Source organism: Simochromis diagramma, unplaced genomic scaffold, assembly GCF_900408965.1.
Source record: "Simochromis diagramma unplaced genomic scaffold, fSimDia1.1 OVJJ01000321.1, whole genome shotgun sequence".
NCBI classification, from domain to species: domain Eukaryota; kingdom Metazoa; phylum Chordata; class Actinopteri; order Cichliformes; family Cichlidae; genus Simochromis; species Simochromis diagramma.
Window position 1 is genome coordinate 5,853,045 of NW_024386772.1, and position 21,569 is coordinate 5,874,613.

General features: G+C 43.5%; 1 protein-coding gene across 14 annotated transcripts in view; it reads right to left on the reverse strand.

Annotated features, from left to right (window-relative positions):
• Positions 1-21,569, reverse strand: part of arhgap23a (Rho GTPase activating protein 23a) — a 66,609-nt gene that overhangs the window by 3,393 nt on the left and 41,647 nt on the right. For 4 of the 14 annotated variants that reach the window (XM_040044902.1, XM_040044876.1, XM_040044842.1 and 1 more), the window contains exons 3-23: positions 20,017-20,041; positions 18,727-18,819; positions 17,850-17,928; positions 17,048-17,108; positions 13,938-15,534; positions 10,125-10,280; positions 9,151-9,259; positions 9,020-9,062; positions 7,722-7,859; positions 7,330-7,638; positions 7,160-7,221; positions 6,856-6,974; positions 6,224-6,342; positions 5,973-6,125; positions 5,225-5,303; positions 5,052-5,125; positions 4,861-4,950; positions 4,644-4,769; positions 4,506-4,547; positions 3,694-3,787; positions 13-44 (exon numbers count right to left, since the gene is read on the reverse strand). In XM_040044902.1, the coding sequence (XP_039900836.1) occupies positions 13-44; positions 3,694-3,787; positions 4,506-4,547; positions 4,644-4,769; positions 4,861-4,950; positions 5,052-5,125; positions 5,225-5,303; positions 5,973-6,125; positions 6,224-6,342; positions 6,856-6,974; positions 7,160-7,221; positions 7,330-7,638; positions 7,722-7,859; positions 9,020-9,062; positions 9,151-9,259; positions 10,125-10,280; positions 13,938-15,534; positions 17,048-17,108; positions 17,850-17,928; positions 18,727-18,819; positions 20,017-20,041 (3,600 nt within the window). Of the gene's footprint in view, positions 1-12; positions 45-165; positions 3,154-3,693; positions 3,788-4,505; positions 4,548-4,643; positions 4,770-4,860; positions 4,951-5,051; positions 5,126-5,224; positions 5,304-5,972; positions 6,126-6,223; positions 6,343-6,855; positions 6,975-7,159; positions 7,222-7,329; positions 7,639-7,721; positions 7,860-9,019; positions 9,063-9,150; positions 9,260-10,124; positions 10,281-13,937; positions 15,535-16,100; positions 16,545-17,047; positions 17,109-17,849; positions 17,929-18,726; positions 18,820-20,016; positions 20,042-21,569 lie in introns of those variants that run through there. The other 10 variants (XM_040044917.1, XM_040044834.1, XM_040044861.1 and 7 more) reach the window with 10 other exon arrangements.

The following is a 21,569-nucleotide window of genomic DNA, read 5'->3' on the forward strand; positions in this document are numbered from 1 at the left end:
AGGAGAGGTTACCTTTGATTTCGCTGAATCACTGTTGGTTGAATCTGGGGAAAAGGAAATGGAGACATTTGTGGGTCAGAACGGACGAAGTAAACAAAAGGCCAGAACAGTCATGGTGGAGGACACAGAGGGAGTTGCTGTGATCATCACTTATTTTTTAAAAGGAAAAAAACAACAATAAATAAAATAACTGCTCCTGCACTGCTCCCTGTATGTTCCTACAGACTTTAATGCTGATTTTGCTATGAAGCAGGTTGTTTTCCATCAGGTGCAAAGTGGACAACACCGCCTGGGACATTGCTTCTTAACGTGCGGCTAATTTTTGGATAAAATTGTGTTTATTCTCAGAAAACTGCAAAAAGTTTTAATCAGTACTTCACATGTTGCAGGCAGTGGTTCATTCTGTGCTGTTTTTATGGTGATGGATGCTTCAGGGACTCAGATTAACCTCCTAACGCCGAGGTCATGGCAACCTGTCTGGGGTTAGGGTTAGTTTTGTTTGGTCACATAACAAATAGGAAACCATTTTCATAAACAAGAAGATGTTAGATTTCCTATAAGGTCTAATACATTTTGACAGCATTAGACTCTATTTTCTTGTAGAGGAACATTTTGTTAAAAGAGTGCAAGTTAACTAAGCCCCTATAAAGGGGTCGACAATGACCTGGCAGATGCAGATTGAACAGTTTTGATTGGATTCAATTTATGCATATGATGTTCTGCTCCTTAACCTTAAATGAAAAAAAAAAAAAAAAAAAAAAAAAAAAAAAAAATCACAATTGCGTCTCTATACAACGGTTTATTCTGCAGTGAGCAGTGCAGCTGCAGTTGTATCTCCAATTCCTGTGATGGATTTTTAAAGGAACTTGTTTTCCTCTGTGGCCTCGGACCATAACAAGGACAAAAACACTGAATCACACACTGGAGTTGTGTTCAGGGAAAACAATGATTGGGGTGGGGGAAGCAGGGTTTGGTGTTGGAGGAGAAACCTCATTAGAAAAATCACGGCACACACTGATGACATCACGAAAAACACGGATGGCATCGGTCAGTGAAAGAAGCAGTACGAAAAGAAACGCAATCCTCACAAATGAATGCAGGAATGAAGCCCTGGATTTGTCTTTCGTGTATCGTAGTAAAGGGAACACCCAAATCTCTTGAGAAACCGGGGAGGGTTGGTAAGGTTTTCTGGATGGAGCTGTTTCTCAGGGACTCAGCAGTAATGACCACGTCAGTGTATTTTCTGCTCAGCTTAGAGAAGTTCTCTTGTTTACCAGAAAGCTAGTGATGACATTCAAAATGTAACACAGCCTTTCTTACTGCTACACTAACATCACTTACCCACTGCAATTCTGATGCACATAGGACCAACGCATTTTTTAGTAATGCATTACTAACACATTACTAACGCATTACTAACACATTACTAACGCATTACTAACGCATTATGCCAGCCCAAACTGGCTTTAGCATATAAAGAAACTACTGTCACTATTTACAATTAGAGAGCAAAGTAAGAAATGAACCGACTGCGTCTGGATTTTGAAAACAACTTTTGTAAATCACCCATAAAACCAACAACACCTGAGTTCTATTATTGAAAATCTGGCCTCTTAAGTTAACTATGGCGACAGCTATGAGCGGACTTTATAGACAGAAACAATTAAATATTAACAGACGACCCTTTTGAATCGTTTTCATCTGAACTTTTCTAATGTGAGGATCGCAGGATTTCTGTTGTTTCTTCTTGAACATTTTTTTTTGTTTTCGTCTGTATAATTCTGTTGATTAGTATAGATTTGGTATACGTTATTAGGATATTACACATGTTAAATATGAATTTGATGGGTAGGATACTCGAGTATTCTCTCCATACCATCACTGGTGATGATCCCAGTCCGACCTTTGAACCCTAACCCTATGTTTGGAGACAAGCAAAAAGTACTTTTTGGAAAAAATTGGGATTTTTCTTTGGCCTTGACTGAAAAGACATTCTAGTAGCACAGGGTTAAAGTGAAAGCTAGGATCATCACTGATGATAACTTAGATCTCAGGGGTAAGGCAAAGTGAAGCTCAAGTGCAGCCCTGGCAGATTAACTGATCTCAAGCCTACATCAGCTGATACATTTCTAGGCAAATCTCATATAAGGCGCATAATTTAAGCCGCTTTGCAACCCATCTCCACCCCAGCTGTTCTTTTTGCAATGTGTTTGACTACATGAGTATCACATCCTTTGCAACTGAAGCCAGGTCTGCTGCTCTTCCTGCTTGTATGCAGGCTGGCTGTTAGGAAACCTCAGAACAGACTATAGTAGTCCTGACTCAAATACAGTTATATGTTGCCCTACATAGCAACTTTACAGTTTGACAAGCAAGTACGGAACAAACCGTGAACGTAATTTTCCTTATAACCTTATTTTGCATATATTCTTTTTAAAAGATAATAATATGAGATGCTTCGCTTGTTACCATATATACCAGTGCCACATTAGACATTCCTAGTTCACACTGTGCCGATAATACATGAGAGGACACGTCCCTGTGAGTCCACCCCAAGCTAAACAGACTTCCTGTTACGTCTGCACTCACTTTGGCTACAAGGAGGGAGCTTCCAGCTGCCATCTTGAAGCTTTTACATAAAATATTTTCTTTTGGAGGGATAATGGAACAATGAAACAGCACCATGCAGAGTCCCTTTACAGGCAGAAGTGATGTTAGGATTTTTACGATGGGGCCACACAGACCGAAATTGCCTGTAGGATGAGTGCAGCGCAGTGCTCGGCAAGGCGCAGGCCACCAGTGAAGGAGTTGTCTCTCAGTGACAGAGCACAGTTTACACTCCGGTGTCAGATAAAGCAGCTTTAACACTCAGAGAGCATCCAGTCATCCATTAATTCATTAGTCAGACTGGGGCCGACATTGAAGTGACATGTTTTTACAGAGACTTCAGTCTGACGCTGAGAGGGAGACGCTGACTTTCAGGAGGGTAATGGAGACCATGGAGACACAAACCATCACCACCGCTAACACACACACACACTCTCTCACACCCATTATTATTACTTTCACAGTATGGTGCACTGATTTGGTTGCACACACACTCACACACACAAACAGTGCCATCCTACCGCAGTGGCTGCTCCACAGGCTCAGCTGAGAGAAGGAAATGCAGAAATGTACAGAGAAAGTGAAAGGTGAGCAACATGGAGGGGAAAAAAAGAGGTCAGCAGAAAGAAGAGAAGTAAAGGCACACTATCAAACGCAGAAACACTCAAACTGCTAACGGATGTTCATTCCTTGAGCTGCTTTCCAGTTCTGTTGGAAAGTAGGGAAATCATACTTTAAACTGGGACAAACTTCCAAGGAGAATTCTGAATCAGGCCAGGAATTCTATCAACTGCCTTTAAGCAAACTAAATCTGTTAGTCCTAGAAATATATTCCTTCAGATTAATTGTAAAAACCTCTCAGTGGAACTTCGGTGATCATTGGTTTCTTTTAATATTTATAAATGTATTACTGTTGTCTTGTTTTAGACAAACCTGGCCGCACAACATTCAACACGCAAGTGAGGAATTACCTACTTCCAGCTTTAAATGAAAAGCAGCAGCATTCGTTTCGCGTTTACTAATTCTAACTCAGTGCTACTGGTGCGGCTCGTCACAGAAAGGCGGAGCTGTAAACAGCGTGCTCACCCGAGGCTTCGCCGAGCAGAGCGGTCCTGCCGATGTTGGAGAGCAGGTGGTCGATGTTGGGGGCGGGCTGCACGTCCTCCGTGTCCACTGGTGTCTGCAGGGACGGGGTAGATTTACTTTAAAAACTCGGAGCATTGCATCCATAAACTGTTAAGTATCCGCCGTAGTTTTAGGGGCCTTTTATGTCTTTATTATGGGCAGTACATGACAGCAAATGAAGAACAGAGTGAGACAGACTCAAATTGGGGACGTGGCTAGCATCTCAATCCCTAGGCCAAGAGCTCAAATGCAGCTATCATTAATTCAGCTCCATTTCTGGAGATCAAGTGTAGCGGCTGCTGCATACTTATGAGACAATTATCATTAGGGAAATATTAGTTATTGAAACTGGAAGAAGATTCCTAGAAAGGTCAATAAGTCTTGAATGATTTGCTTTTGAAAGCATGTCTCAACAATTTCCAATTTCACAAAGATTAAAAATTAAATGTCGCCACCAAACAGCAGAGTGACTTGTTGGGTTTGTCAGAGAGCTCCATTACATCATGAAAAAATATTAAATGACCAAATAAAAAGAAATAATGAATGATGTGACTCTTCACTCAACCAGTCATTTTTCTTAAAATGTTGGATACAATGTTTCAAATTCCCGCAATAGTGGATTTTCTTTTTTTCCTGTCATTTTCTAGAGCAATAGAGATTCTTTCGCAGAGCTGCTTTGCAGTTATTTGCAGTGACGTTTGCAACTTTGTGCCAAACATTCTGCACTTTTTTTTGTCAGTTGCAGCATCTATCATTGCCTTTTGAAAGCATACCTTCTCATCCTTGTCTAGCTCGTCAGTGAAAAACCAGGTGCACTGCAAGAAAGCCGGAGAAAGAAATACTGAGCATGACTTGGATACTATTAAGGATGTAAGTGAATTATACTGTATGTGCGCGTTTGCATCTCTCACGTGTTGTATGAGCGTTTCTACGATCTTGTAGCGGTCGGGCATGTGAGTGACCATGTCTTTCATGTTGTCCTCAGACGTCCGAACCAGCGTCGGCCCAAACACGAGAGCCAAGTTACGAGGCTCCATCTAGAGACGCCAGGAACATATTGATGGCATTAATACCAAATACTTAACGGTGATACATTTCGTCCGCATTTACAAATTCCCTTTATCCCACCTTGTTTTTATCCGAGTTGTCGGCTACAGTCTTCAGGTGACCAACCAGGAACTTGAGAGTGTGGTAATAATGATCTGGGAGGTCGCGGATCTATACGAATGAAAGGAAAACAGAGTGAAACGTCAAAACCGTAAACCTGTTTAACCTGCCCGACTTCTGCGCGCACTTAACCCAAGCGGGTAAACACGTACCAACTTCTTCATGGTCTTCAGTCTGTCGGATGCATTTTCCATCCGATTGGCATCGATGAAGTCGTTGTACTTGTCTGTTAAGATATGAGAAGATATAATAAGTCAGATGAAGCTGTGTGATTAGGCTGCATAGCGATGTTTTGCGATGGCATGTTGGAACCTGTTGGTCTCACCGTTGGTGAAGAGTGGCTCTGGGAGTTTCCTGAAGAAGGATTTGAGTAAGCTACTGACGACATTGAGGTCCTGCCACTTCTGCAGACGACAGAGCACACAGAGACGACAGAGCACACAGAGACGACTCAGATATCGTTACCAATCACCTTTTGTACTAAAAGTGCCAGTTAATTGTTTCTTTTTTTCCCCTCTTTGAGGATCGACAGTATTCTTGCCTTCTATGATCATGTAAAAAAAAAAAAAAAAGCAGATCCCAATGATTCAGCAGGCTTGTAGAAACACATTCAGGAGCAATAACTTTAAGTTATGGTTTTCTGCATGACTTTAGAAGCCTCTCACATTGTTATCGAGGAATTTCCTGGAATCTTTTCAAACAATCTTTGGAAAGACTCTTGAAGGTTTTCCATTTCTACCTCTTGGACAATAACAGACTTCAAATTGTTTGGAAACGAGGCGCTCAAACTTGCTAATGATCAGTTTATCAAGTGCATTCAATTAGCAGCACCTGGCACCTGTGAAGCAATAAGTGTGTACTTACTGCTTCTGGATTTTGGCTTATTTTTTGCTAAATAAATTACAGCACTGAAGTTCATCTGATGTTGCGTTTACAGGCTATTTTAAGACCTACGAAGCACCAGATGATTTTTTTATGTGCTGATATGTAAAATCTCAGAAATGAAAGAGGCTGCACTTTCTTTTTTTTTTTTTTTTTTTTACACGACTGAATGTATATTTATATTTCTGCACCTCCTCTGCAGGGTTGATGTCCACGCCCTTGTTGAGCTGCTCCTGGAGCAGCGACACCATGGCGTTATTCCCTGGGACTCGGTAAATGCCGGTGTATTCCAGACCCATCTCCTCCACGAGGCCACAGCAGATCTCCACAATCATTGGAACGAACTGCAGAAGGAGACACGGAAACGTGTGATCACAGAAAATAAGGAAAAGGAAAACAGTTTTACCGCATTCAGGTGGTGACAGAGGTCAGTGCGGCTAACCTTGTTATTTGTACCAGGTTGACATTCCTCCAGCCTCACACCGAAAGCTTTGGGCCCAGCTTTCTTTGCTTTCTTCATGATGTTAATTCCCCATGGAGACTTGGGAGGGCTGCTCTCATCTGTAGGCAGGTTGAACAGAAACTTAGCAACTTCCATGTTTGACTAAACACCTTCTTATCCAAACGCTGTCACCCATTAAAACAAAAATAAAAAAGGATTTGAAAACCAGCAGACTGCTTTAATAGAATGGGATTACAAAAAAATCTCTAAACATTTGAAAAGGTTAGTACTTACTTTGGGCAAGAGTTGCACTTTTTAGGTCAGTCTTATGTATAGTTGCTTTGTGTTAGCATGGTATAATTAAATATTGAAATAATATGGACAAAAAAGAGAAGAAACAACAAAGCAGTTGACTAAAGGTGCCTCCACAACAAGAGTGAATATGACAACTAAATGATGAGTTATTCACAACTTTGACGAGTTCCAAATACACTCAAAATTGGTCCAATTAATTCTTTATAGTTTTGATCCAAAGATCAGTTTGAAGACAAAGTCAGTAGCAAAGTTAGAGCCCAGGATTCAGCAAATGCCGAATGCCAGCGTGGATGGCTTCTAGTCTCCCCGACACTGACCTTTGCCTTCTGGTTTGGGCGAGCGTGGCGCTCCAGCAGCGTTCTCCGTCTTATTGAGCAGGAAGGGAGACTTCATACGGGACAACTTGGGAGAGGAGTCTGGCTTGTTGACAGCTGGACTGTAGGGGGAGACAGAGAGACAGTGTAGGTATTACTGTTGTGGTTCATTTAAATTTAGCTGTATCTGCTCGTCCGGTGGCAAAAATCCAGGACAGGTTAGAGTAAAATTGACTGGTGTGTGGGAGGGGAATATCCAGGCAGGATGAGGAGAAAGGACAGCAATATTCATGATCGGGTGACTCACCTTTGTTTTCTGTAGTCATTAAGCTTCTTATTAATGAGGGCCTGCCTGGAAAAGCCGAGCTCCTGCGAGACAATAAACACGCCTGCATTATGAGTCTGAGGTTTTCACTGAGAACATATTAAATGCATACAGTTATTGAAAATCTGCCCAGTAAAAGTGTGTTCTCTGACCTCGTTGTCCATCTTGCTGTTCTCCCCGATGACCTTTATCCAATTCAGCATGTCCTCCCGGTCCTCCGCTTGCAGCAAGTACTCACAGAAGTCCTGGGTGGTCAGCCGGAGGGCGTGCTTTCGTTTGGTCTCGCTGTACGCGATGTCCACCAGGCAGCCCCGGATGCTGATCGGCTGCTCATCCTCGGCCGAACCTCCAAATGTGGCTCCGCGAAGCACCGCCTCCCGCTTATCCTTGTAGAGGAACAGCGATTGGGAGCGAAGAACCGAAAAGACGCGCTTCCACGGGCGCATGGCGCTGCCTACCTTCTGTGAAGGAAAGAGGAGATGTGATGCGACTCCTTTGCTATGCTTTCCCAGATTTCTCTTGTAATCAAGCTCGATTTGCCCACCTTGCCCTTCTCGGTGTGGATCTGCTTGTAGTGCAGCCATCCTTCTCGCCGTACATCGCTGTAAGTGATGTTTCCCAGCTCCGAGGTGGAGTGACGTTTCGACCGAACCTCCTCCGCTGTCCCGATGTTGTCCAGAGACTGAAACGCAATCGGAAAAGTTTTCAGGAAATTTGTTGACTTTCTGTTTTCAGTTAGCTAGTGTTTAGAGCGGATTTTCTCATTTCAAGTTAGTTTTTATTATCTGAAAATCTTTCGTTTTAGTTTCGATTCTATTGGTTTCAGTGTTAGTTTTAGTCTTTTTTTATTTTGGTTGTATAACATTTTTTTTAACAGAAACCAAAAGTAAGCATCTTACTTTTTCTTTTAAAGTTAGTTTTCAAAGTTCACAAAGTGGTTTCAGCTAGTTTTCACCTTCTGTTTATTTTTTAACTCTCAAGCTTCTTTTATAATGTGCAAAAACACATCAATGCATATTATTTTGTGTTGCTAATTATTGTTTAAATTTAAAATTGCTTTTAAAAATACCATGCAACAGTTTCAAAGAAAACTGTACTCTTCATGCTGACCTGGCAGAAGATTGCAGTAGTTTCCATACTGCAGAATTTTGCAACGGACGAACCACCAGTTCAACTATCAGCTATCGCACCTTTATGTGTCTTTGTATATGGCCAAATATTACCTGATAAAAGCTTTATTAAAACATAACACAATCCTTTCCTTGCACAAATAAAAAGCTGATTTAAAAAGCTGTAATAACAGAAGACACACTCATAGTGTTCCAGTGTAACCAGCTCACGGTAGCTGTAGTTAAATTATATTTAACGTTGGCAAACTTAAGCCACGTGTCCCAACACTTCATTTCAGACTTTATGACTCTTTTATGGCAGCGTGTCACAGAAAAAACACCTCACTGGTTTTAATGACAAAAGTTTAATATGATTTGTGTCTCTGTAGCTCGGCGGTGGCAGGAAGAAGTCATTTGAAACTCCTTCAAAACCTCAGCCTGAATTTGATAATGAGAATTATAATGATTATAATAACTTGTTTTAGATGTTTGTGCAACCATCCATCCATTTTTTTGTATGACCGCATTTAAAAATATTAATGCTGGTTTGCCATAATTAATTCATTGCCTTAGTTAAATAAATACAAATGACTAGTTTAAATTCAATGTGGGTTGATAATGATTTAGTTGCATTTGTTTGCATTTTAGCTTCGTCTTTGAATTTTAAGATAACATGCAAAGTATTTACAGATCGCGTCAGTTTATGTGCAGTAATAAAAAGTGAGGAACTCACCCCATCTGTGAAGAAGCTCTTCACTCTTTTTGGAAGCCTCCTACTTGAATATAACATCACAACAAAGAGTCGTTAATATTAATAATGTGAAATATAATTTCTATCAGGTGTCTGGGATCTGCAGTACTTACAAGGATCGTCCGTCCTCTCTGAACGTGTTGAGTCCTTCGTCACATGACTTGGAGCGCTCGCTGGAGATGGCTAGAACATAGGAGGAACGGCGACTGGATTTAATACTGCCTGCTCAGTGAGGGATGAATGAATGAATGGAGAGAACGAGAGAGAGAGAAGAGAGCAGAAAGAAAGAGGAAGAGGAAAAAAAAAAAAACAGAAAGAATGTTGATGTAATGCCAATCACCAGAGTGGATGGTGTTGGATTAGGAGATTGGGGCAGTGAGGGAGGAAGCGGGAGGTGGTGGAGGAGTGGGGGGGGGGTTAACAGGGCGAGTGAATCAGCGACTTGGTGGAGATGGTGAGTAGGGACATGAGCTAGAGGAGCGGGGGTTAGACTGGTTTCCTTGGACCGTTTGCTCACCTCTGGCATACAGGTGTACACACCCATATTCATTTTTTTGTGCAGTTTTTTCACAATCATGCAAGTCTTGGTTTGTACACCACCAATATGGGCTAAATTAATTTGAAAATACACAGATTGGGCTTCATGGACGCTTAGAATTGTGACCAAAAAAATGATCTAAACCAATGTGTTCAAGTCCAATCTACAAATTCAACATGCAAACTGCTGAAACTTCATCTTGTCAAGCTATTTTGGTTTTTAAGGCATTCAAGTGAGATTTTAAAGTTCACTTCTCATAAAAACAAACTTTTTTTCAGTTCTATAAAATAAAACGTAAATTTCCACAACTTAAGTGCATCCTTAAGTTCAAGATTTCAGCTTTCCCCCCCCCATTTGTGTTAAGAAAATAAGGCAGTTAAAACACAATAAGGAGACAAAATGCTTCATAAGATGGAGATTACAGCAGTTATAAAATTGTATACTCTCTTCAAATCTCATGCTTTATAAATCCACTTTGGAAATAAAAGGAGAATCTTAATTTTTGGCTGCATGCAGTGGCGAGGAAGGGAGGGAGGAGGGGGCACTCACTGCAGTCGTGTGAGAAGAGCCTAGTGAGGGGGAAGGTGAAGGTGGGGGATGCGGGGCTGTTGACCACGGCGGGCGTTGAACTCATGCCGCTGGAGACAACGGAGGACGCCGGCACGTGCCGGGCGCGCAAATCGGCGCCGGGGCTGGTTGGCTCGTCTGTGGGCGGGTGGAGGGAAGGAAGGAAAGGGTGAAAGAGAAGGAGAAGGGTTAGGTGTTAGCAAAAAGGGCGAGGAGGTAAGAAAAAAAATGGGTTGGGTTAGGAGAAGGTAAGGAGAGGAGAGGTTTTAAGGTAGAGGAATGATGAGGAATTGGGGGATTACCATCAGAGAGACTTAAAAAAACGCTTTTCACAGTTTCTTTCACTTTAAATTTGACTATCACCTTAAAACATTTACCACAATACTTTAACATGATGCACTTCCAGATTCCCGTGAGAAGTACAAGAAAGTCAGAAACATACATTTATATGGTCACTTAAGAACACACAGATGAAGCAGAAGTCACTGAAAGCTCCTGTCCTCTCTCAGGAAAGTAAGTATAGCTGCGACCCAACTACAGTAAGAAAAAAAGTCCCACAGGAACATGGCTGAACAGGCAAAAAGTTTACAGAAAATACAATACCTGCGTCTTCTGCTGCCATAGGAAGAACTGTTCAGTAGCTAACAGAGAGGAGGGGGTTTTGTTACAGGTTTACTGGCTCATGGTTTCAGTTCTTTGTGAAATCTACCCCAGCGCAGGCATGATCTGATACATGCAAGAGAAACCGTTACTGTCCAAAAGGTAGAAAATAAATTATTGGGCATGAATGATCTTTTCTTTTTCTTTCCAACATAAGAATTCTGGGGATTTTTTTATGCTGATAAAGAAACGTAGTTTTTAAGAAGACAAAGGCATAAAATGGTTGGGATCAAACAGGCTACTAGTCATCAGCAGTTTCAGGTAAAGGGATATGAAACTAACGCACAGAAACATTCGTACACAAACACGCTCACACTTCCTGACTGACAGCGAGGATTAGGGGCTGGTCTGATATTTGCATGCAGTGAGGAGAAGCTGGATTTGCCGTGATGTTTTAAACTCTCAGGACCGAAATGCGTCGAGGCTCTGGTTTGCTCTCGGAGGAAACAGCAGAGGGCAGCACAGCCTCACTCCGCCACGCTTCAACTGACCACCACATGGTCATTTTAGAAAAACCCTGCACTGGTTTCATATTTAATTTTCCCTATTTTAATAACCGTCTCTCTTCTTACAGTCCAGTCCTCTAACATCCTTCGTCTCTTCCCTTTCTTCATGCTCTTCTTCCCGCCCTCGCTTTTCTATTCTTCACTCCTGTGCATTTTAGAGGCCGACATAAGGCGGAAAACATTCCCAGTCTGGGATAAGGAATCTGCCTGTTTACAGCATGGCCCAGAAATAGCCGGGCTGTGGGTTTAACAAAGGCCGTCATTAACAGGCAGCCAGAGTGAGCTCAGAAACACGACACAGAGACAGACCAGCAGAGGGGAGCAGCATACTGAAGTACACTGTGCTGCTGCTCTACAGTACATATAGTAAAGGAGGAATTCCTGACTCAGATTTGTCCTGGACGAATGGTGAAGATAGAAGAAATGCTTAAAGACTCATTCCTCTTTGGAATATTTACTTTATTAAGAGGGACCTATTGTGCTTGATTTCTAGTTTTTATCCTCTGCATGATATACAGTTCCAAATAATTCTTATTTATCTTTATTACATCTAAACTGAGCCTCATTGGCTGGACTCTGAACTATCTGAAACCAACCCTTTTAGCTCCTCTCCCTTTAGGGCAAAGATGCCAGCTTTCCTTTGACTGGCTGTCCCTCACAACTAGAAGGTTTCAACTCCATGTGGAGTTTCTTAGGGATATTCCTTCTCTCTGACATCATACAGAGCCAAGAGTTGAATATAAATAGTCTGAGGCCTGAGTTTTTGCAGCATGTTTTACTAGCTGTACTACCTGTACTCCTGCTTACGAAATATCTCAAAGAATTAACTGACTATCAAACTAACGTGTATGTAGCAACTGTAATTCAATGTAGAGAAGTTTAGACCAAGAAAATGAGAGAGAATTGAGCTTTCAATACAAAGTAATTGAAAGCAGGTGCCTGTAAGAAAACACAGAGGGCCAGTACACAGGCCAGTACACGGAGTCCATCATGTCCAGGGTCCAGCTAGTAAAGACAGTCATAGAATGAACCCCCACATAAAACCCTTCATCTAGTAGAGCAGTACAATAGCTGCATTGAAGGCGGGAGCCCCCACTGTTCCCCACAAGGACCATGACAAAAACCTCCTGGCAATTTACAGCTTACAAAGACTCCAAGTGGGCGCACAATAAAATCCTGCAGCAGCATTCGATATAATTTGTCGTTTCATTTTGTAGGAGCTACCAGAAACAGAAAGTATTAAACACTTCATTGAATTTAGGAAAAATTCAATATGGTGTACGAGATTTGATAAAAACATACAGTATCTGCATTCAGACACGGTTTGCCTTTGAACTGCTATCTCACAGACACCCATGCTTTGAAAAGAAGAAGAAAAACAACAGCCCATGAAATTGCATGTCCCTAAACAGCCTCAGATTATATCAGCATCTGCGTCAGTTAGATAAAGAAAGAAAGAAAGAAAGAAAGAAAGAAAGAAAGAAAGAAAGAAAGAACGAACGAACGAACGAACGAACGAACAACTACTTCTTGTCTATCCTAGTTTCAGTTTATGGATATTAAACATGTCCTGACCTGCTGCTCTGGCTGCTTGGTTTCGTTTAATTCAGGTGAAAGTACGAGGCAAGAATGTGCTCTGACGGATTGACAGAGAGGACGAGAGATGCCTTCCTGGTTTCCTGTAGTTTCTCTCTTTAAATGACTCTCTGGGGCAGAGCGCAGCTTGGCTCAAATATCCACAGTCATTCCAAGATGGGTCAAAGCTTCCCAGTCAGCTGATTTGAATCTATTCAACATTAGTGCAAGTTTTCCCCAGGCTGCGAGTGGGCGATATAGGCAAGTCCAGCCTCACCGGCTGACTTCATTTGCTTGTGGTTTGACTTTGACTAATGTCCGTGTCAAGTGATAGAATCTAATCAGAAGCCTACAGGGCCCCTTCTGTTTGAGCCTTTTCAGAGCAAGAAACAAGCTCGAACACGATCGCAGTCAACTCCCACTGACGGCAACATATGCAGGCCATAACTGTAGAAAACAAACAGAAAAGACTGCATGTCCTGCTCGGACGGTGCTATGACAGCTCGTTATTAGTATTACTGGTTTAGATTAAAACCACTGTCAGTAGCTGTTGAGCTCCTGTCACGCCTCAACACACAAAATCAAACTCCACCGATGTGAAATTGAAAATGATCCCTCTAAACAACAACCCACATTCAGGAAGTCCAGACCTCCACCTCATTTCCTCAGCACAGTGAGGTGACCTTAAAGTCAGGAGGGCAGCCAGCAGGATTAGTGAACTTCCATCGCACATACGACTAATATGGTGCGTAAGACTGTGGGAATACCGCAATTACCCAACGCAAACATTCACAGACGGATCGGAAACTGCGTCTGGGAAGACTCTGGCGTCTGAATATGCAGACGAGGAGGAAATTAAACAACACACAAATTCAAATTTTCATCTGCTTTGCATTTCCTCTCGGTTAAGCTTTCGCTAACGTTCAATAAACACTCAGTGTAGATTACATTTTAGAGGGCGACTAATGAAATCTCAAGGTCAGTGTGGGGGGTTTTTTGTGTTAGGGAAGTAGGAGAAGGGACATGGGAGGAAGCTTGGAGGCTCCCTACTCACCTATGAAGGGGATGGAGGCCAGAGAGTCATCCTCTAGTGGGAGGGGAGCAAGGTTTCCATTTGGTTTGCCTGAGGCTACATCTCCTGTGGAACCGGGAGCTGGGGCTGAGTCTTTGGGATCAGGAGAAAACAAAGAGGGTTCTAGCCCATCCAAAGGCAGGGCGTAGTGAGGGTGACGCATACCCTGGACATTCCTCCGCCCCGTGGGGGGTTTCTGCCTCATCACCACTTCCTGGGTCTGTGCCACCAATTCAGCCTGCCCTTCCACTGCCCCTCGTTCCCTCTCGTGGTTAGTTGGCCTGTACCCTCTGTCCTGGGATTCGGGCGTGGCGGAGGCAACTGGAGTTGTGGTGGAGGCAGTGGGAGGTGCTGGCGTCCCCTCTGGAGGGCTGGTTTTAGGTACTGGGTTCCAGTTTAAGTGGGGGCCAGAGTATGAAGGGTCCCTGAACGAATGAGCCTGCTGCAGGATGCGGCCTGTTTTGCGGTAAAAAGATGGGCTGTAGCTACGGTAGCCCACCAGCTGGTCGTCCACGCTCTGTCCAGGAGGAAGCCGCCTGCTCTGAGTGGGCGCCGGCTGTGGCTGGGTGTGGGTCTGTGGGTGGTGTTTAGAGGTTGGCTGTGACTGCCGGGACACTTGAGGAGCTTGTGCTGCGCTAAAATGGTTGCCCTGCCTGTGGTAAGCGTCAGTCCTCGGGGGAGGCTTGGGGGCCTGCTGGAGCCACGCGGGCCTGTCAATCCGAGGCGAGACCAGTCCAGCTGCTCCTCGGTCCAACATCTCTGACGAGCGACCATGGTGGTTGTAGAGGGCGAGCAAATTTTCAGAGCGTGTTCGAGTATAGTTAGTGGCAGTGTGGTCTCCGTAGGACCAGTATGGCTCCCCTTGGGGTCCGGGTCCTGACTGCTGAAGTAAGAGCAGAGTGTCCTGGGAGGCGCTGTGTGGCCAGCCACCTGTACGCTGCTGCTGCCTCCTTGATTCACTGAGCCGGTCTTGTGAGTAGCTCCGATGGCGGGTCTGCATCTTGCGTACTGAGCGATCCGGCTGCTGGTTGTAGTACCAGTCAGAGAGGGCCTGCTGGCAGCGGTCACTGCGGCTGTGGCTGACCTGTGGCTGAGGGGGACTGGTCCAGGCTGAGCTGGACTTGCGTGGCTGAGCCTGTGAAGAACTGGCACCATGGTGGTTGGGGTAGTGAACTTGTAGCGGGCTGGACAAAGGGCCTCCGGAGGAGGAAGACGAAGAGTAGGAGCGTCCCCTAATCTGGCCCTGAGGCTGCTGGCTGGTCATACCGTACTGGATCTCCTCTGTGCGGTGGGCTGGACTGCTGTGACCCACACCACCGGGCTCGCCTGGCAGCCCCTCCTGCCAGCTGGCGGGGCTGCACACAGCAGATCGGTTGTCCAAGGGTGATGAGGGGCTGGAAGAACCTGGCCAGCGACTCCAGTTATCCAGCTGGTTCTGGCCCATGGGGGATGAGAGGGGAGCTCCAGAAACCGACGTCGTCTTGGAGCGTGGGTAACATAGGGGGGGTGGCGGCGGAAGGTTTTCAGCTCCCCCAGCGTACGGTTCATTACCCGTCAGGTAGGCATCCTGGGAGTACGCCTAGAGAAAGGAGGGAAGATGGAGGAACCGTGAGAACAGACGTGACAGGAAGAAATGGGAAATTACAAAGGTAGGTAGGTAGGTGTGTGTCTGTGTGTGTATGTGTGGAATGAGAAGTTTAAACAAAAATTGCCTCTTCCTGTAAACAAGTTTGACAACGGCACAGTGTCGTGCTGCTTTACACACAACAACAGCCTGAAAGGGGAAGCTTCTGAGTTATTGCCACAGTTTGTCCCCGAGGCCTCGGCTCTCCACACAAACACAAACTAGCTACCAAACTGGAAGCATTCCCCCGAGAAAAAGCCACAACACTCACCGCACTGCAGCTAGCTATAAATACAAAAGTATCCTCTAATGTTATCTAAACAAATACAAAACACACACACACACTTTGCTGCTTTAGGAGAATCCAAATGTAAATAACTAGCTTTAAATTACCCGATCATTTCAGGAATCGGCCACACTGCCATATTTAAACCAAAAACACACCTACTTCCAGTTATTTTTAAACTCGCATGACAAAGACATTTGAAATCAGAGACAGTTTGACACTTTTAAAGGTTTACCTAATGAAACGTTTAGGCTGTCCAACAGAATCCAGAGCCTTTCCACAGCTTGTGCGTTAAGACCGAAGCCACACAAGCAGAAAAAGAAGAGCTCACTAACACCGCGGATGCGACAGCTCTGCAGCTAAAACATTCTGCTCTTCATTTTGTACCGCGTCCTCGTCCTAAAACATCCAGACTTTAACTTCTTTTCTTTTCCTTTGTATTTGTGACTTTTCTATCTGCTCTATCGACTTGTTTCTGCCTCTCTCAGATCTTTCCAAACTCCCTCTCTCCTCCTCCTCATCTTACTCCACCCTGTGGGAGTGTGGAGGGAGGTGCGCGGGATTGGTGAGGTCATGCTAGGAATGCAGCAAATACAGGCGTAGCAGCGAGGGGAGGAGCGAGACAACAGAGGAGGGGGTTTATAATATTAAGACACGGCAGGACGCTTGGAAGGAGAGGGCAGTTTGGGGCATTTCTGGGAGGAACGGTGATGTTTCTGCATCTGTGAGAAAGACCAGTTAAATCAGCTCATCTGGTATTTGTGTGTGTTGACGAGTTGCTCCAGGTTAATGGGAGGGGCATTTAACGATGCATGTTGGATCTTGTGGAAGAGCAACCTGTGGAGCGATAAAAATGTGTTTTACGGAACATGGGTGTGTGAGCGACAACAGAGTTTTTGGGTTGGGTTTTTTTTTTTTCCCCAAGCACAAACTTTGACAGATACCAGTGGTTTTAAATGATCATGTGTTGTAATCTAAACACAGAGCGGAGAGCCTGTGAGTCACTCTGCAGCCAGTCTAACAAAATCTTGAAATTCTTCAACAGTGACGCTGTGAATCATCTCTGCAGACTTCTGCAGTGTCCTAAAATAATGCATGTAATATGTGTGGGTTTATTTTGTGTGTGTATTTGAGGTGGGGGTGGGGGTGGGGTAAAATATGTGTGAAAAATCTCATACTCACACTTACCAACTGAAGCACATCTTCATCCTTTGGCATAATGGAGAGCTCCAACACGCTCTCACTGCAGGACACGTGCGACAAAAAAAGAGACAAGAGCAAGAATAAGACTTCAGAGGCAACATTTGTACTTGTGGATTGTTATAGCTAAAATAAAAATACAATAAAATCAAATACAAAAGAAACCTTAATAAAAAAACTCCAGCTATTCTTAAACGAATACCAGTTAGGAATGCACTGATTTGAGCAGGAGGATAATGAATCAGTTCCATCGGGTAATCTGAACTGAGGTATGTCACTTGATGTTTCATACCTTCCATTAAAACTCATAATATGCAGCAAAAGACTAACAAACTACGTGAAAGGCAGAAAGCCAATCAGAACAGTTGGTTGTTGGGATTTTTTAGTTAATGTTTTTTTTTGCCCTTGTGTGAATTTTTAGCATTTAGACTGATGAAATTATGTTATTTAAAAAAAACAAACACCTGTGGCCCAGTTAAACAAGTATATTTGTAAAGGTGAAGTCACGCACTCCCTCCTACATTACATTTGGGCCATTAGATATGATTTGGATGCGTCACATTGATCTGTCATGAGGTTATTCTCATATCTCAGGGTGAAACAAGCTATTCCTGTTGCTGCCTAGCTCGGCTTATAGCCAGATGGTAAGCTGGCAAGCATGAAGATATACACGAGTCAGTGCACATATCTCCACTTTTTGTGTCACTCTCCTATGACTTCTCACACAGGACAATAAATCAACACCTAAAAGGCTCTGAAGGGGCTCACAGGAAGGGATTCTTACCTGTTCTGAATGAGGGCGATCACCTGTGAGTACGTCTTTCCTAGAATACTTTCTCCATTCACTTTCACCAGACGATCCCCTGCACAGCATGGACAGATTGTCATATTATATCACTGATACATTTGAGAACAATGAATCAGTAAACTCTGACCTTTAAAGCAAGAGGAAATGATAAAGAAACTGGGTAAGGGGTAAATTCCCTGAAGGCAGACATCAAAATAATAATGACCCGGAGTGAAAAATAAGTAGTGAACTTTTTGAATAATTGACTCTGGGCTGTCTAAAGTCAGCAAAACCAAAACCACATTAAGCAAATCACCTGTATTGGGTGGCATCAAAAGCCAGCTTGAACTTAATCTCACACTTTTTCACTTCATGTGGTGTTCAATATGTCTTAAAGGCAAAAAAGTACATCAATAAAATTAAAATAGCTTTCAAGCATAAAGAACAGGTATGTTTAGAACAGCTCAGCTTTTGTGAACCAAGGCCTTGAGGAAAGGCGTCCGATAACTACCTGCTCCAATTTTATATGCATTTGCGGTTACTTTATGCAAGCTGAAACGCATACGCGGTGCTCGCAGGGCGTGTGTTTGCATACGTTTGAGGTAGCGTGCAACTCCGTGGATGCGTCAGTTTGCGTTAAATCAAGCTGGTGCTTTAACACAGAGTACTGGTTTGCTCTGCTGTCACAGAAATACACAAGAGGAAAACCTCACACACACTGAGCTCTCGTTCTGTAATAACTCTCGTCTCCTTTGTTTTTATTGTTAGTCAACTTCTCTCTGCATGCTCGTGCAGCGTCACGTGACCTGCACGCAGAACAGATTTCCAATGCAAATCGAGGCGTCCTCACTCCTGCACAACATGTTCCTTTTACCTGTGCACAGGCCTGCCTGATGGGCCGGACCCTTTTCTCTCACGTTCTTCACAAATATAGTGTCCATTGGCTCCAACTGACCTTTCTGAAACCCTGAATGACAACAAGAAAAGAGGGGATGTGCAAAGATCAGGACATAGACAGATTCAGTTAATGCACAAGGAAAGAAAAAGAAATGCACATGTGGGTATGACCTTTCTTACACATGAACATTTACCATTATACAATATTATATAATATTATTAATCATCCAAATATTGTAAACAATAGTCAAATAGTAAATAATAGTAAAATAACATGAATAAAATGCCGTTCTGTATTGGAGGTGCACAGTACAACAATCCATTAGTTTACATTTTTTGCATGAACTCATTTGGGTAAATTCACATGCATATCTAAGCAGACATGACATTGATATACAGATGTACTCTCTGATGTATTTGTTTTGCGATTACTTCATGAATATCACCTGGGAGTCCACGCCAGGCTGGTTGTTTGATAAGCGCTACACCCACAAATCTTTCAGAAGCGCCGAGTAAAGCTGCAGGCTCAAACAAATCTGTTCCCCTTCTGCTGCGCTACACCTACGAACAGTTACTGCTGACACTTTTTACCAGCGCCCATCAGATATTTGTTAAGGGTTTGTTTTTGACACGAGCGACGTGGCTCCACAGTGTAGTTGTTTACGCGTTCACCTCACGAGTGCAAACTCCCTCGTCAGGTGAATCCCGGGAGGAGGCACAAATGCCTCGTGGGTTGTGTTAGGAAGAGCATCTCCTGTTGAATTCTTCCAATTCACATATGCGGAGCTACCTTCTGTCCCAACCCCGAGTGAACCAGGCAGCAGCTGAAAGTAGCACTTTTTCAGACGAGTAAATACGTCCATGAGCATCTAACTCAGAGGTTGTCAGACTGTGGGTTGCAAAACTAAGGTAAATTTTTTTTCAGGGAAAATAAATAAGAGTCTGCTTATACTACTGCATGTTTATTTATGTAAAATTAAATTTCTCATTGATATTTATTGATAAATATTCACACTTTTTTCAGCATCTCAAGTCAAGAAAACTAGAAAAAGCTGGAGAACCAGAAGTCAAACTGCAGGTGGATTTTTAGATGTAGTACTGGATAGCGTCCTGTAGGTGGCGCATAAAGGCTGCAGAGCAGGCGAGACATGAGGGAAGTACAGTAGGGTCTTGCCTCAATTACATCATCATTATCCCTATCCCTGTAGTAAGCTTTAACTGGAGCACTAATAAAAGACTGAGAAGGCAAAAAATAGAGGCAGCTCACCCTTTCCGTTACCGTTCTCCTCATCCTGCAAACAGAAAGACAGAATTACACATATTAGAGCAAATTTAAAGCGTAAAATTCCTGTAAGAGACATTTATTGTTGTCCTAGTAATTACAAACACATTTGCTGAGATGGTCTTTGGCCGCGTTTAAGAAGTTCTAGATGAGAGAGATCTGATAGCGAGGGGTAAACTTTTCCACATGCACAGAAAGGTCGACATGTGATGCAACGCAAGCGCTGAGCTTTAAAAAAAAAAAAGGTTTTACTTTTGGAAATGTGGGGAAAGTTGCTACTTCAGACACTGTCACAAAATTGACCATATACAAAGATTTGCAGGACGGAAACTGGCTGTGCCACATGGAAAATTTTGCAACCAATAATAAAGTGCTTTTTTTTTCATGCCCATTCAGCATTCAACTTTTAGACAAAACTGAGGGGAAAAACAAAAGCTATCACTACTTTTCCAGGCAGGAATGCTACCAAGTGATGATTCGGGGTTTACATCATGTAGTAGAAAGGCCTCATACAGGGCCCTCATACTCCTGGTTTAAACACAGACACTTCAGCAGCATACGGCTTCTAACTTTGGCCACAGGTCTCAACCCCAGGTGACCTTTTTCTGAACAGAAACCAAAATGTGGAAGGATGAGATCAACTGTTTACAGCTTTCCCTCACGTGTCGGTGACTTCACTGACAATTTATGCCAAACCTCCTGACACCGACCTGTTTGTTTTCATGAGCTCTTAATGTTGCAGATCCAGCACAGATACTGACTATCTGGTTTGACAATCTGCAGGTGCTCATGACATCACACACACACAGCGAGTAAATAAAGGCGGGGACAGTGAGAAACGAGGTGGTGAGATCTGATAGCTGCAGGTTCTCTGATCACCTTCACACACACACACACACACGCACAGACACACACACACTAAGCTGAGTGGACAGTTTGTGGGCAGGGGCACGGTGGGCTGACTGCTGCCGGGCTTTATCCTGCGCTGAGTGGGCTCATTCCGGGCTCTGCAGACAATGGTGGAGGGTTTAGAGGCAGAGAAAGGATAGCTGTCGACCCCAGAATAGAACTCATAGCTGGGGACACTCACCACCCGGCCAGTCCTAATTTCACCACATCCGGAAGGAGATGGGAAGAGGTGGACACAAAAGTCTATGCTAGGGATTCTATACATCTGGAAAATTACTCATCCCTTAATTTATGCGGATGTCTGGCACTGGATTGAAAAGACTCTAAACCTACACAAAAATGCATCCGTATCCATCCTGTTGCTCACAAGGTACATCCCAGTTTTCAGTGATAATAAAACAGCAATTCTTCACTGTATCATCACACTAATAACGTGTTACTTTAATGTAATGTAACACACTTTTGGTCCAAAATTCAGTATTAAGATCAAAGTTACTGGACGGATAGTTATCTGGGGAGGTTCTCAGTCATCCAGGTCATGGAAGTCCGAGGAAAGCGACTGAACTTTGACCTCTCAATCCAAGAAACTTCTCCTTGATCAAATGGTTATGCAGGTACATAAACCCTTC